Below are 17,189 nucleotides of genomic sequence, written 5' to 3'. Positions count from 1 at the left end.
CTTCTATGAAAGTGCTGAACGGCAGAGTTAGCTCTCGACTTTTCTGCATCTCGGCAACTCTGTGCAGTGCTGCTCTCATAGAGTCATGGAGTGATACAGTGTGGAAACAGGCCCTTCGGCCCAACTTGCCCACACCAGCCAACATGTCCCATCTACACAAGTTCCACATGCCTGCATTTGGTCCATATCCCTCCAAACCCGTCCTATCCATGTGCCTGTCTAACTGTTTCATGAATGTTGGGATAGTCAGCTAAGGAAGTTCTGCAGCATACCTTAAATAGTATTTGGTGGCACTAAAGACTTTGCTGTCACAAGTAACAATGTTATTGTTCGGTTGTTGGGACATATGACAATAAAACACTTGAAATCACGAGAACTGTGAGCTCATGGATTCTTTGTCACAAAGGGTTTCTTCAACCGTTCCTTCTTCCTTGGCCAAATGTTTATTGTTCCCCCAAACCCAACCTCAATCTTACTCTAGTTTTTATTTAATCTTCCCGAACGGCCTTTGCACGCTCAGCTTGTCAAATGGACCCATCAACTTATCCAGTGACTGCATCCTTCTCAAATAAATCGTTCTTCTTGATTAGTAAGGGTGTCAAATGTTACAGAGAGAAGGCAGGGGTATGGGGTTGAGAGGGAAAGATAGATACGTTCATAAGTTCTAGGAGCAGAGTTAGGCCATTTGGCCCATCAAGTCTATTCCACAATTCAATCAATGGCTGATCTATATTTCTCTCTTAACTCTATTCTCCTGCCTTCTCCCAATAACCTCGGACACACTTACCAATCAAGAATCAAAGTCAGCCATGACTAAATGGCAGAGTAGACTTGTTGGGCCAAATGGCCTATTTCTGCTCCTATAACTTATGAGCTAAACTTGAACTAACCACCTAACTTCCCCTCCTACCTTAGCTGCTTTTGTTAATGTCTGTCTGTTCTCAAGTACTCGGGTCTATGAAGACGTCAACGCCTTCAGTCCCCATCACAAACTCCTTTCACCTCTACGCTGATTCCATCAGCTGCTCACCGAGTGGCTGAAACCGAATCAGACACCTTTCCACTTTGGTGTCACCTCGGAGGTCAGGTTTAGTTTCACACCTCATATCGTTGTCAAAACCACTTACTGCCAACTTCGATGTCATCCAATTCTATACCTGCCCCACCTCATCAGATGATGAAAACCTTTTTATTTCTCAGCTTTGCTCCAAGGTCTCCAAGGTTCTAGTGTCCATCTACAAGGTCATCCAAAACACTATCTCTTGCATCCTAACTGGCACCTGTTCCCCTGAACCTCTGGGCTCTCTGATTTACGCTGGAACTAAATTTTAAAATACATTTCAACATTTTTCAAATTCTCTCTATATTTCAATGTTTCCTTTCTCTGCCGTCTCCTGCATTCCTTTAACACTCGGTACTCTTCCAGTTCCGGTTTCTAGAACCTAATCTTAGGTGTTCCACTACTGGATGTCATCCCAGGTGGTATAAAGGCCCAAAGTTCTGGAATCACACCCTCACCCTGCTCCCAAGGTTTTTCTCCTTCAAAGCTTATATCTTTGGCCAAGCTTGGAAAGACTCAAATCCTTCATTGCACTTTAACCTGAAACATTAAATCCATTTCTCTCTCCAGATGCTATCTGACCCGTTGAGTTCCTCTGGCATTCTTTGTTTTAATTTCAGATTTCCAACAATTTTCTGATTTTCATCCCCTGGTTATCTGCTCTAATATCTCCATACATAGATCAGCATTATTCCCTTTTGGTTAATTTGCTGCCTTAAGGCTGCTAAAGACATGCCAATGCTCGTCATAGCTATTAGCATTAGCTATCTCCTCTTTATTTGTCCCTTTGACCTATCTATCTCACTCACTGAATGTTTCTCTCCAGCTTTGTCACTTAATCATAGTTCCCAGGATCTCAAAACTGTGAACAGTGCCACATTGTGCTACGATGGCATTAGATGCCACAGCTGCGACATAGCAGTGAATGAACTAAGTAATAGTGAGTAATTTCACAACATGGTACAGGAATGAATGATGTGAAACAATGACATAACCATACACAAAGTAAACATAAGGGATAGAAAGGTAAATGAAACAATGTTGAAAGATGTAACATAAATTCAAGGGATACAATAGTAAAATGATGCGTCACTGAGTTGACGTGGAAGTGAATGGTGGAACAGCGTGTAATACATCATCAGTCAAGTAAATGATGCCATAACAAGTAATGTTACAGCAAGTGATGTCACGGTAAGGTTGATCACAAGTAATGTCACCTAAACATTGTGTCATGTGAGTGATTGTGAATAATGTCACAACAAGTGATGTTATGGCGAGTGGTCACGGTAAATTATTTCACGGTTGATGTGAGAGTGAGTGATGTCACAGTAAATTATGTCACAAGTGATGTTACATTGTGTGATGTCACAGCAAATTATGTCACAAGTGATGTTACATTGTGTGATGTCACAGTAAATTATGTCACAAGTGGTGTTACATTGTGTGATGTCACAGTAAATTATGTCACAAGTGATGTTACATTGTGTGATGTCACAGTAAATTATGTCACAAGTGATGTTACATTGTGTGATGTCACAGCAAATGATGTCACAAGTGATGTTACATTGTGTGATGTCACAGCAAATGATGTCACAACATGTGACACAATAGCAAGTGATGTCACAGTAAAGGTCATGTCAAGCAAAGATATCTTTGATGTCAAGTAGTTACAGTGGGTAACGTCATAGTAGATGCGGTAGTGTCAAGTGATGTTACACGAGCTTTGCAAGAACAAACGATGTAAGGAATGTGATATATCATCAACAGGAGGGAGTGATGTATGATTATGCAATCGAACAGTCAGTGATGTAAGAGGCATTGATATAATAGCAAGCTAAGTGACGTGAATGGTTTGTTTGCCATTTGAGTTTGATTTTGCTCCGCAATGAGACATATCAACAGATAAGATTGATGGCTTTAGTAATTCATTACTTACATTGTTGCAGTAAGATGATATGAAACATCAGGCTTCGGAGATGCATCAACTCTCCAGGTGCATGTTATGTTTTCTATGTAGTCATTGACACAGTGTAGATTGTCACAAATTGTAGCTTAGAAGACATAAACAGAAGTTATTAGTGGTTTTTAATTCCCATTAACCTTCTGAATAAATTGACTCATACAGCTTCTTCCCTCAACCAATACCACAAATACCATGAACACACTGCTGTTTGCATGACATCGCTGTGCGCAAGTTGGTTTAGCTTTAGTCACTGCACTAAAAGTTGCAGATCGGCAAACAGATACTAAGACAGCCACTAATTCGAAACGTCACCCATTCCTTTCAATTGATATAATAGTAAAATGATGCGGCACTGAGTTGACGTGGAAGTGAATGGTGGAACAGCGTGTAATACATCATGAGTTAAGTAAATGATGCCATAACAAGTAATGTTACAGCAAGTGATGTCACGGTTTCAACCAGTGTCTGCAGTTCTTTCCTACACATACTAAGACAGCCCTTGCATCAGTATCTCGCAGCCAGAGCTAAAGATTAAATCGCACTCAGTGAGTGGCCAATACTCAGCATGTGAGTAAAACCCGTGGAGTTGAGAGATTTCCACGAACAAGAACTGGTTGGAAAAACATAACTTCTCTTTTAAGGGACGTGTGAACTATAATGATTCACCAGTTGCTGGGCTGATGCATTAAAACCACCAACTATCGCTCTCCTATGTGGAGAACAATGAACAATCATTGCTACTGCTGCTGAAGGCAGTTTGTTCCTAAACAAGGGCTTTGGGCCTGTTGGGTTCATCAATCCCATCTGTGCATGCGATTTTTGTTTCAGTAACAGCAATATCAAAGCATTTCACTGTACCTCACGTGACAATAAACTAAACTGAACTCATAGAATTTTACAGCAGAGAACATCTGTGGTGGGCTTGCTGCATGGAATATTCAATTCATCTCACTGATTTGTCCTCTCCCGAATGACTGACCTTTGAAAATAGTCATTTGGAATCCCACTGATTTGACTAGGTTTTTACATTGATTTCTTCCCTATGTATTTGACTACTTCAGGGAAACAACCAAGATCAGCACAGTTTTACCAACTAGTCCAGGTTAATTCTAGGGCTGTTGGGTTTGTCATATTGGGAGAAGTTAATCAGACTGAGCCTAGAGTTCACTGTGTCAGAGGTTCCGGAACTGAGCTGTGAATAAATATCTACATCCAGATAGTGGTGGATATGTTTAATTCATTACCCAAGAGGTCGGTGGAGGACACCCACATACACTCAACAACAGTGACAGCTCTGCCAAGCAGGCTCCCCATGGAAGACTCCAAGTGCCATGCAGGGGGAACCAGTGTGGTCCAAGGTTGGCCCCAGCTTTTATCTACTGTTTACATAGCTCCCTCCTTAACCAATTGCAATAGAGTCAAATGGCCCTTCCCCCATCTAAAACTCACCACACCCAGGTAACATCACACTTGCAATGGAAACAGAACCATTCTAGTGTGCGGCCAAAAACACAGACTGATTCCAGGAGTGGGATTTTCATAGGAGACGCACAGACCTCTAAACAATTCAATTAAGGAAGGCTTGATTTAAGTTTTACATAACAAGGGCGGTACAGTGGTGCAGCGGGTAGAGTCGCTGCCTTACAGCACTTACAGTGCCGGCAACGCGGGTTCGATCACAGCTACAGGTGCTGTATCTGTATGGAGTTTGTACGTTCTCCCCATGACCGTGGGGGTTTTCTCCGAGATATTCGGTTTCCTTCCACACCCACACTCCAAAGACATACAGGTTTGTAGGTTAATTGGCTTGGGTTTGTATACTTGGTATAAAGTGTAAAATTGGCTAAAAAGTAGGGTAGTATTAATGTCCGGGGAACACTGGTCAGCGCGGACTCAGTGGGCCGATAGGCCTGTTTCCGTGTTGTATCTCTAAACTAAACTAAACAAAATAAGAGTATGGGCAAATGAACATTTAAATGGATGTGGCACCATTAACCTAGCCAGCAAAGCCAACCACATTACATTTCTGCATTGATTGGCCTGTATTTTGGGTGATATTGGCTCAAAGAAGAAAATCCCTCTTAGCTAAAATTTGATTTTGTTTTCACTGCATTCTCCAGGGGAAATCTTTTCTCTTTTATTTAACTACAGTCCCGTGTTAAAAATCTTAACCTATGACTTAAAATAATAAAGAAGGGACCAAGGCATCTGAGGAAGGACAGGGTGTGCTATGTTCTGGTGAGATCCCAGCAGTATTAATGTTACAAGTTCAAAACTCACAATGACAATTTATGAAATTTGATTCAAATAGATCCTCAAATAATCAAACAGATTTTGTTTTTAAATAAAAACTTAAAATGTTAAAACTATTCAAGTCAGGCAACAGCTGTGGAGGCAGAAAGAGACCTGAAGTTTCATTTTCAATGAAACTTAAACTTTGTTTCACTCTCCACAGATACTGCCTGATCGACCGAGTGTTTCCAGCATTATTTAACCATATAACCATATAACAATTACAGCACGGAAACACGCCATCTCAGCCCTACAAGTCCGTGCCGAACAACTTTTTCCCTTAGTCCCACCTGCCTGCACTCATACCACAACCCTCCATTCCCTTCTCATCCATATGCCTATCCAATTTATTTTTAAATGATACCAATGAACCTGCCTCCACCACTTCCACTGGAAGCTCATTCCACACCGCTACCACTCTCTGAGTAAAGAAGTTCCCCCTCATATTACCCCTAAACTTCTGTCCCTTAATTCTGAAGTCATGTCCTCTTGTTTGGAATCTTCCCTATTCTCAAAGGGAAAAGCTTGTCCACATCAACTCTGTCTATCCCTCTCATCATTTTAAAGACCTCTATCAAGTCCCCCCTTAACCTTCTGCGCTCTAGAGAATAAAGACCTAACTTATTCAACCTATCTCTGTAACTTAGTTGTTGAAACCCAGGCAACATTCTAGTAAATCTCCTCAGTACTCTCTCTATTTTGTTGACATCCTTCCTATAATTGGGCGACCAAAATTGTACACCATACTCCAGATTTGGTCTCACCAATGCCTTGTACAATTTTAACATTACATCCCAGCTTCTATACTCAATGCTCTGATTTATAAAGGCTAGCATACCAAAAGCTTTCTTTACCACCCTATCTATATGAGATTCCACCAAAATGATTTGTTTTGAGTTTTCTAGTATCTGTAATTTTATTGTTTTGCTTTTGGTATGAAGCTAATTTAAAGAATTCCAAAGGTTGCCCGATTACTTTCAGGGAGCACAAGAACACCACCCACCTTCCAAACCCCCGCAAAATGCACACGCTCCTAACTTGGACATTTGAAACCAGTCCTTTAATATCGAACCCACGGACAGCACTGTGGCAGCACCTTCACCATTAGGCCTGCGGCAATTCAAGAAGATGGATCATGACCATTTCCCAAAGGCAATCAAGGATGGGCAATAAATGCAGATGTGAATGAATGAATGAATGAATGAATGAATGAATGAATGAATGAATGAATGAATGAATGAGAATGAATGAATGGATGAATGAATGAATGAATGAATGAGGAAGTTTATTGGCCAAGTATTCACATACAAGGAATTTGCCTTGGTGCTCCGCTCCCAAGTGACAACATGACATACAGTGACTGTTAGGAATGACACATAAAACATTAAACATTAATAATACAACATTATTGATGAAACATGTGAATTAAGTAAAATACCAGAGCAAAAGGAGGCTACAGATTTTTGGTTGTGATACCCAGATCTCGAAATAGAAAATAAATAGAAAACATTTGAGTTTTCTATGAAACCTGGATCACTTGCAGCGGGCCCAGCTGAGGGACGGTGGATTGTGGTTTCATGCATAGAACGACAGATAGAAGATAAAACTACCAAGCAGTTTTTGTATATGTCATGCAAATTAGTGACCTTTGGGCACATCGTAAAAATAATCCCATTGCCCAAATCTTTTTCTGATTTAATGAGGAACATTGAATGGAATGCACACATGCATTTTCTTTTATCTTCGTGAATCGGTGCTTTTCTCAGGAATGTACTTTGGATGGATGAGTATAGGTAGGCAGGGGCTAAATATCAGGGTGAGTCAGTTTTGGTTTAACACCATGTTGCGAGTTGCCCTTTAGGAAATGGCAGAAGCCCGATATGCACAACCAAGTTCTCACTTGATTATCCATCGCACACCCCCACACAATATTTGAGATACCACTGGTATAAAGAACGCTCGTAACTCTCTAAAATCTCTCCTCACACCGCCCTCACTGATGTCAGAATCTGAACCAATGCATGACTACATTGTACAAAGTTGAACTTACTGCATCGTGCTTGTCCACATCGAAGAAGCAGAAGAACTGCGTGCAGTGGGAAGTTCCAGAGAGACCACATTGTGGCTGTTTTCTGGGAAGGGAAATAAACCATGTTTAATATCAGGCTGCTTGTTTAATGAAACGCAAATCAGTTACTCAGCCTTTGCACACAATGCACAGAACGAGATGCAGAGAACAGGTTGAAACAAGGAGCAGAGAGGAAGTGGAATTTGGTAAAAGAGTGGGCACAGTGAGAAGGTAGAGTTTGCAGGAGGGTTCTAAGGGACCAAAGGCAAGGAACTTTATAAACAAATTACAGAGATGGATGAGGGAAAGATTTAAACAGTTTGCTGATCTGTTCTTTGCCACATAGATGCAACTACAACCACAATTAAATTCATTACTGTCAGAAAATAACCAAGGAATAACCAAGGAATGAGTGTTAACAATCAAAAAACTGACATGGATCCATGAGGATATACTCCACACCAAGTGCTGGAGTAGCTCAGCAGGCCAGGTAGCTGGAGAACATAGATTGAAGAAGAGTCAAGATCCAAATCGACACCTATCCATGTTCTCCAGAGATGCTGCATAACCGGCTGAGATACACAAGCACTTTGTGTCCCTTTGTGTAATCCAGCATCTGTAGTTCCTTATTTCTACACATGATCAATGCAATTGGTGTCAAGGAACATTAAAAGGAATGGATGTAGCGTGCAAGCAAGATTTACAGAGGAATTGCAGAGTTTACGTCCTGGAGGGTATGGAAAGCAACGTAACGTGGTATATGAATAGGAATACTTCATTTTCACATGTGACTAGGCATAGTGAAATTCTTTGCTTGCATACCCAATGTATACAAATAGTAGCCACTTACGGCACTGACAAAGCTACAAAGCACCCTGGCTCCCCCTTTTGTCCCGATTGTCCTTTGTTCTCCCCCCCCCCCCCCCCATTGTTCCCCCCCCCCCATTGTCCCCCCCCCCCCCCCCCCCCCCAATTGTCCATTGTTCTATCCCCACCTTCCTCAGGGCAGTCCCCCCACGCCGGGTCCTCCATTGTTCTTCCCCTTCCTTCACAGTGGTCCTCCACACTCTCAGTGACCGTTGACCGCGTGTTGACCTGCCGAGGTCTCACCGCTGTTGACACCCTACTTCACGCCCCCATCCACGGGCTCCGTCAGCCACTCTGCCGACAGCAACATCTAAGTTTTCTCGGGGTGCTCCGGTTTCCTCTCACACTCCAAAGATGCGCAGGTTCGTAGGTTAATTGGCTTAAGTAACATCGTAAATTGTCCCTAATGTGTAGGATAGTGCCAGTGTAGTTGTTGGTGCAGACTCAGTGGGCCAAAAGGCCTGTTTTCGCCCTGTATCTCTAGTCTAAGGTAAATATCACAATAATTGGTCACAACATGGCCCAACCACATCAATGATACGCCCAAGAAAGCACATCTCAGAAGGCTAAGAAAATTTGGCTTGGGTGCAATTACTATTTCCACAGATGCACTACGGAAAGCATGCGATTTTAATGTATCACAGCTTAGAATAGCAATTACTCTGCTCACAACCACAAGAAATTGCAGAGAGCTGTAAAGGTAGCCCAGGCAATCGCACAAACCAGCATCCCCCCCTCGACTATACTTCACACTGCCTCGAGAAAGCAACCAACATAATCAAGCACTACTTACACCTCGGTCATTCTCTCTTCACCTCTCTCCCATCGGGCAGATGATATAAAAGTCTGAAAGCACGTACCACCAGATTCAAAAATAACTTGTTTAAGATGGAACTGTAGATGCTGGAAAATCGAAGGGTTTCGGCCCGAAACGTTGCCTATCTCCTTCGCTCCTTAGATGCTGCTGCACCCGCTGAGTTTCTTCAGCATTTTTGTGTACCTTCAAAAATAACTTCTTCCTTGCTGTTGTCAGATTCTTGAATGGATCTATCTTATGTTAGGGATTCCCAATCTTCCAAGCTACCTCGTTTTAGCCCTTGCACTTTTATTTTATCTTCACTTTCTCTGTAGCTGCAACATTTATTTCTACAATCTGTTTATCTTCCCTTTGCACCACCTGATGTACTCACATATGGTATAATTTGCTCAGAGAGCACGCAACACACATGACCAATAATAACTCAACACCATTATCAGTAGGAGAAGGGGTCAGCAGAGGAGGAATTCAAAAGCAATGGTGAGAATTTTAAAACGGAATCAGTGCATTACTCCAGAGCCCATGAAAGTCGACAGGTGCGATGGGTCTGTGTTAAGATGTAAATGGAAGAGTTTTAGATCTCCTTAAGTCTACAGAGATACGGAGGAAGCTAGTAAGAGTGTGATGGAGTGGTCACGTCAAATGGTGGCAAAATGGTGGCAGGTGGAGGAGATGTGGTGAAGCTACACAGGTGCAATCCGATGGTCCATGATGTTCCAACTGATGTAGCTTTGTGGCCCAAAGTTCCCGTTAGGGTCAATCAATGGACCAAACCTGCTTCCAATGCACAATGGGGGTCATGGTGCAGTTAGTGAACCTACAAATGAGTTTGTGATGGGGATGGAAATCAATAGCTGTGGTCATTAGCTTGGAGGAAATGTCTGCTGAATCATTACTGGGAAATGGACAGGCAATTCTTTGCACCTGCAGTTCGTTGTTTCTTCCATTTTCGAAAGGCTGGAGATGGGTTGAGAAAGGCTATGAGGAGGGGGGACTGAGAGTCATCAACATGCACATGGAAACAAAGTCTGTTTTCACACTATGTTGCCAAATGTTGCCAAAGAGGACATGACTTGAGAATTAAGGAACAGAAGTTTAGGGGTAACATGAGGTGGAACTTCTTTACTCAGAGAGTGGTAGCGGTGTGGAATGAGCTTCCAGTGAAGGTGGTGGAGGCAGGTTCGTTGGTATCATTTAAAAATAAATTGGATAGGTATATGGACGGGAAAGGAATGGAGGGTTATGGTCTGAGTGCAGGTAGATGGGACTAGGGGAAAATAAGTGTTCGGCATGGACTTGAAGGGCCGAGATGGCCTGTTTTCCGTGCTGTAATTGTAATATGGTTATCTATATTACTAAAAGTCTGATCTTGACCACTTCCTGTTGTTCTGTATATTGATTTTAGAAAAATCGCTGCCACTTACGGCTGTGATTTTTGGCCACCTTACTCAGAATCCCCCTCCGTTGTGCAGGACAAGAGCATTTTTCCCATCGATGAAAAATAAAAGAGTTATTAGTGTTTTAACATTTTTGAGATGCTCCTGAAGGCCACGCCCCTTCCGGAGGGACTATAAAACCCGGAAGTGTGCAGGCGCCTCAGCAAGATGGGGGAGCGAGAGGTCGCAATTCTCAGTCTGAGCTGTGAATAACACTGAGCATGGGTCTACTAAACTATGAGTGGTTTTACTGACCTGTCAGTGCCCTTAATGTGGTTTGAAAATGTATTTTGAAAATGGCAAAGTGTGTTTTGGTTTGAAAGTGCTAAAGCTGTGTTGCCTTTGGTTTGAAAGTGCTAAAGCTGCGTTACCTTTGGTGTGAATGTGCTAAAGCTGCCTTGCCTAATTAAAGCTGCCTTACCTAATTAAAGCTGCCTTGACCAATTAAAGCTGCCTTGACCAATTAAAGCTGCCTTGTCTAAGTAAAGCTGCCATGCCTAATTAAAGCTGCCTTGCCTATTTAAAGCTGCCTTGCCTAATTAAAGCTGCATTGCCTAATTAAAGCTGCCTTGTCTAATTAAAGCTGCCTTGCCTTCTATATAATTAAAAGTCTAGTCTTGATCCTGTTTGCGCTTTATATTGATTTTAGAAAAAACGCTACCAAGTACGGCTGTGATTTTTGGCCATCTTACTCAGAGTCCCCCTCCGCTCATCAGGTGCCGAGGATTTTTCCCATCGATTAAAAATAAAAGAATTATTAGGGTGTTTTAAAAATGTTGAGATTCTCTCTCCTGTCTATCATGCCGTGAAGGCCAGGCCCCTTCTGGTAGGAAGGACTATAAAACCCGGAAGTGGGGGAGGGATAGGTCACGACTCGCTGTCTTTAGTGGCCTTGCACCCTGCTTGAAATGGTATGAAACCACTTGAATTTGGTGGCCTTGCACCCTGCTTGAAGTGGTAAGAAACTGCACTTGAATTTGGTGGCCTTGCACCCTGCTTGAAATGGAATTTCAAGGAATAGCCGTGAGTTAACTGCGAGCCCACCAGCCGTGAGTGAGTGAGCTGCCATCACAAGAATCCATTTAGCCCACAATGTCCATACTAGCCCTCTGGAAACCAGTCCCTTCAGTGCACAACACCCATACTAGCACTCCAGAAAGCCCCTCCCCCCCCCCCCCCCCCCCCTGGCCCCCAAGTTTCGGAATTGGTGGAGGGGTGGGATATTGCATTGCGGGACCAGCCCTCCCGTGTGATGCTGGGACCCAACGGGTCCCACTTAGTCTAGTATGTTATAAATGGTAATTTGTAAAATGAAATGTCAGGGATAGGGCAAAAGATGATTGGGGGTTTGGGGGGGAAGGACAGTTGATTCCACAGAACAGGACAGAAGACGAGGTCGCTGTCTCTGGCCAGATGTGGATGGATACAAATGGAAATGTGGGGAGAGTGATGGGGTGAATGGGGACAGCTAAATCAGCAATCAGTGAAATGGAGATATGTCCAAGCAATCTATAATTCCACCCGTAATCTCAAGCCTGGTACAGGGCTCTGACCCAGATATTCAACCCGAGTGATCTAAAAAATAATTTCCCCACCACCTCCACCAACCTCATCTACTGTATCCGTTGTTTTGGGTGTGGACTCCTTTATATCAGTGAGACCAAGCACAGACTGGATGATCGTTTCACTGAACACCTCCGCACAGTCCGCCTTGCCTACGCAATATCCTGGTTGCCAAACATTTCAACTCCCCTTCCCATTCCCATACTGACCTTGCTGTCCTGGGCCTCCTCCACTGTCAGTGTGAGGCCAAACACAAATTGGAGGAACAGCACCTCACATTACACTTGGTGCTATTTACAACCCTGCGGTATGAACATTGATTTCCCTAATTTCAACTAACCCCTGCATTCCCTCCCTCCCCCACCCTAGTCATCCTACATTCCACTGTTAGCATCCTTGTTTCCCGCCTTTATCACCTCTTCCCCAAGCAACAATGGACCATAAAAACATAGAAACATAGCAAAATAAGTGCAGGATTAGGCCATTCGGCCCTTCGAGCCAATTCAATATGATCATGACTGATCATTGGGGTGGGAGATTGCAACCTTCACTTGGTCCACCATGTTTCGACGAATGCAACCAACCTGGCGTGCACAAACAGAAGATCAAACAGAACAAATTGTCTTACAACTTTAAGCTGTGCATGCTGTACTCAAGAAGAAGATGGCTGATCATCCAAAATCAGTACCCCTTTCTTGCTTTTTCCCCATATCTCTTGATTCCGTTAGCCATAAGAGCCATATCTAACTTTCTCTTTTGAAAATTTCCGGTGAATTGGCAGAGAATTCCACAGAGAATTCTTTGGCAGAGAATTCCACGGATTCACAACTCTCTGGGTGAAAAAGTGTTTCCTCATTCTTAAACTGTGACCCCTGTTTCTGGACTCCCCCAACAACGGAAACGTTTTTCCTGTATCTAGCCTGTCCAAACCCTTAAGAATGTTACATGTTTCTAAATTCCAGTGAATACAAGCCCAGTCGATCCATTCTGTCATCATACGTCAATGACCAATATGAATTCCAACCTTCCTTGCCCATCTGTCGCCTGCCCTGCTTTGTTCTGGCATTTTTCTTACCTCCAGTTCACCTCCTCTAGGCTTTCAGTCCGACGAAGGGTCCCGACCCGAAACCTCGCCCATCATTTTCCCCCAGAGATGCTGCCCGACCCGCTGAGTAACTGCAACAACGTTCTTCTGTCTATCCCAACTACATCCCGACGGCACCTCGACTCTCATCGGGGCTAGTGAAGTAAATTTTTACAGCTGACCTCAGCAAAGCAGCTCAAAACTTACCCCGAGAGCGAGAGGGGTGCCGAGTATAATCCAGCCAGAAACTAGAGAATAGTTTAAGAAGGAACTGCAGATGCTGGAAAATCGAAGGTACACAAAAATGCTGGAGATACTCAGCATCTATGATAGATACTGCTGCACCCGCTGAGTTTCCCCAGCATTTTTGTGTACACTAGAGAGTAGTTGTTGTCACTGAGGTCCCACAGCGACTCGTGCCATCACCTCACAGAAGATGTATGTTTTTTTAAATATTCCACTTACCTCGGATCATTCGGCGCTTCACACCCTCTCCAGAATACGCGGGCTCAGGGTGAACAAACCCGTTGTCCGCCACCGCCGGGCACTTGTTGTCCGGGCTTCATTCAGCCGCCGCAGAACCAAAAGCAGAACAGCAGAAGTGATTTTTTTTTTTTTTTGCCGAGCGGGATCAAAGGCTTTGACACCAGTTGAATCGAGAGAGCGGTCTCGGGTTGGTGTTGTTGTTGTTGTATGTGGTGAATCAACGCGAAGTGATCCAGTCGAGCGGGATTGAGAGTCCGGCCCCTTCCCGCCCAGTCTCACTCACTCACTCACTCGCTTCCACTCGTGTACACAGTGGGTGGGGATAGATGGTGGATGGTGCCTCACTTGTTCACAACCCTCCTCTGGGTTGGCGAGTGGATGGATGGGACGCCCGTGCTTGGGTGCTCGGCATTAGTTGCCATGAGTGTCCCTGGACAGGGTTAGGTCCGGCACGGCCTAGTCTAGGAGCCCCGAGGCAGGGGGGCAACAGGTGACACACACACACTCTCTGGGCCCCAGGAAATACAGCCACTGCCAGCACTTCAGATCAAGTGCCCTCAGATCATTGACGTCAACCTGTCAGGGGTTAAGAAGAACGGCCAGGATGTGGTTCAGGGTTAATTTAAAAAAACAAAACCCACACACAGAGTGAGGCAAGGGCTTTGGTCCTCGCTCGGTGCGATAACGTTGAACGTGGGATGGCGAGGAGCGTCCAACGGAGGCGGTGTTCGAGATACAGACGCAACCTTAAACACCTTCCCACGTCTGGGGGGTGGGTGGGGAAACAGTCGGTGACCAGGTTCAGTCACGACCTGCTCTCCTCTCCCAACCCCTCTGAAGCCAGTGTGTGGGTGTGCTCGGACTTTATGCAGCAACTGGCGCTAACACCGTCTTGTGCCGTGTCTCTTAAAAGTCACTTGGTTGTGTGTTTTTAAGACACATCGCGCTGCTGGAATAACCCAGCGGGCCAGGCAGCATCTCTGGAGAACATTTATCGGTGACGACTCCGTTCGGTCCACGACCCGAGACATCACCTATCCATGTTCTCCAGGGATGTTGCCTCGCCCGCTGAGTTATTCCAACACTTTGTCTCCTTTTTTGTAAACCAGCATCTATAGACAATAGACAATAGGTGCAGGAGTAGACCATTCGGCCCTTCGAGCCAGCATCGCCATTCAATATGATCATGGCTGATCATCCCCAAGCAGTACCCCGTTCCCGCCTTCTCCCCATATCCCCTGACTCCGGTATCTTTAAGAGCCCTATCCAGCTCTCTCTTGAAAGTATCCAGAGAACTGGCCTCCACCATCCTCTGAGGCAGAGAATGCCACACACTCACAACTCTCTGTGAGAAAAAGTGGTTCCTCATCTCCGTTCTAAATGGCCTACCCCTTATTCTTAAACTGTGGCCCCTGGTTCTGGACTCCCCCAACATCGGGAACATGTTTCCCGCCTCTAGCGTGTCCAAACCCCTTAACAATCTTTTATGTTTCAATAAGATCTCCTCTCATCTTTCTAAACTCCAGAGTGCACAAGCGGTTCCTGGGAGGGATCTGCAGTTCCTAGTTCCCACTATTCATTTTTGAGCGCATTTTTGCAGATGAAGAAAGCAGCATTTATTGCCCATTGGCCTTGAGAAAGAACTTGGAGTGTTGTGGTCCTTCTGATACTTCCACACCATGGTTGGGGAGGAAGATGCAGGACAGGGACCCAACCACTGTGAAAGAACTGCCACACATTTCACATCAGGATGTTGTGTGACTTGCAGGGCAGTCTGCAAGTAGTGGTGTTTTGCCATTGGATAGATATGTTGCCATAGGTAGGATGTAGGTAGGATCACAGGTAGGATCCTCAGGGATCTGTGTTGGGTCCTTTGTTGTTTGTCATGTACATCAATGATCTGGATGAAGGTGTGGTAAATTGGATTAGTAAGTATGCAGATGATACCAAGATAGGGGGTGTTGTGGATAATGAAGAGGATTTCCAAAGTCTACAGAGTGATTTAGGCCATTTGGAAAAATGGGCTGAAAGATGGCAGATGGAGTTTAATGCTGATAAATGTGAGGTGCTACACCTTGGCAGGACAAATCAAAATAGGACGTACATGGTAAATGGTAGGGAATTGAAGAATACAGTTGAACAGAGGGATCTGGGTATAACCGTGTATAGTTCCTTGAAGGTGGAATCTCATATAGATAGGGTGGTAAAGAAAGCTTTTGGTATGCTAGCCATTATAAATCAGAGCATTGAGTATAGAAGCTGGGATGTAATGTTAAAATTGTACAAGGCATTGGTGAGACCAAATCTGGAGTATGGTGTACAATTTTGGTCGCCCAATTATAGGAAGGATGTCAACAAAATAGAGAGAGTACAGAGGAGATTTACTAGAATGTTGCCTGGGTTTCAACAACTAAGTTACAGAGATAGGTTGAATAAGTTAGGTCTTTATTCTCTGGAGCGCAGAAGGTTAAGGGGGGGACCTGATAGATGTCTTTAAAATGATGAGAGGGATAGACAGAGTTGATGTGGACAAGCTTTTCCCTTTGAGAATAGGGAAGATTCAAACAAGAGGACATGACTTCAGAATTAAGGGACAGAAGTTTAGGGGTAATATGAGGGGGAACTTCTTTACGCAGAGAGTGGTGGTGGTGTGGAATGAGCTCCCAGTGGAAGTGGTGGAGGCAGGTTCATTGGTATCATTTAAAAATAAATTGGATAGGCATATGGATGAGAAGGGAATGGAGGGTTATGGTATGAGTGCAGGCAGGTGGGACTAAGGGGAAAAAAAAAAAAAAAAAAAAAAATTTGTTCGGCATGGACTTGTAGGGCCGAGATGGCCTGTTTCCGTGCTGTAATTGTTATATGGTTATATGTTATAGTCATAGAGAGTGATACAGCATGGAACAGGTCCTTCAGCCCAACTTGCCCACACCAGCCAACTAGACTAGTCTCACTTGCTCACGTTTGACCCATATCCCTCCAAACCTGTCCTATCCAGGTAACTGTCTAACTGTTTCTTAAACTTTGGGAGAGTTCCTGCCTCAACTACCTCATGTGGCAGCTTGTTCCAAACACCCACCGCCCTTTGTGCAAAAAAGTTACCCCTCAGATTCCTATTAAGTCTTTTTCCCTTCACCTTAAGCCCATGTCCTCTGGTCCTCGATTAGAAACATACAAAATAGGTGCAGGAGGAGGCCATTCGGCCCTTTGAGCCAGCACCGCCATTCATTGTGATCATCCCATATATTTATAACCTGTGCCTGCCTTCTCCCCATACCCCTTGACTACACTAGCCCCTAGAGCTCTATCTAACTCTCTTAAATCCATCCAGTGACTTGGCCTCCACTACCCTCTGTGGCAGGGAATTCCATAAATTCACAACCCTCTGGGTGAAAAGGTTTTCTCACCTCAGTCTTAAATGACCTCCCCTTTATTCTAAGACTGTGGCCCCTGGTTCTGAACTCACCCAACATTGGGAACATTTTTCCTGCATCTAGCTTGTCCAGTCCTTTTATAATTGTATATGTTTCTATAAGATACCCCCTCATCCTTC

The 17,189-nt window shown here is 44.1% G+C and overlaps 1 protein-coding gene across 1 annotated transcript in view; it reads right to left on the bottom strand.

Moving 5' to 3' along the window:
• Nucleotides 1-16,860, bottom strand: part of LOC129706785 (interleukin-21 receptor-like) — a 40,781-nt gene extending 23,921 nt beyond the window's left edge. The window contains exons 1-3 of the mRNA XM_055651270.1: nucleotides 13,616-16,860; nucleotides 7,366-7,447; nucleotides 2,997-3,111 (exon numbers count right to left, since the gene is read on the bottom strand). Coding sequence (XP_055507245.1) covers nucleotides 2,997-3,111; nucleotides 7,366-7,435 — 185 coding nt within the window. The 5' untranslated portion in view covers nucleotides 7,436-7,447; nucleotides 13,616-16,860. The remainder of the gene's footprint in view (nucleotides 1-2,996; nucleotides 3,112-7,365; nucleotides 7,448-13,615) is intronic.
• Nucleotides 16,861-17,189: the final 329 nt, after the last annotated feature.

Source organism: Leucoraja erinacea, chromosome 20, assembly GCF_028641065.1.
Source record: "Leucoraja erinacea ecotype New England chromosome 20, Leri_hhj_1, whole genome shotgun sequence".
NCBI lineage: Eukaryota > Metazoa > Chordata > Chondrichthyes > Rajiformes > Rajidae > Leucoraja > Leucoraja erinaceus.
Note: the sequence above shows the minus strand (reverse complement) of the source record. Positions and strands in the feature narration are given on the sequence as shown.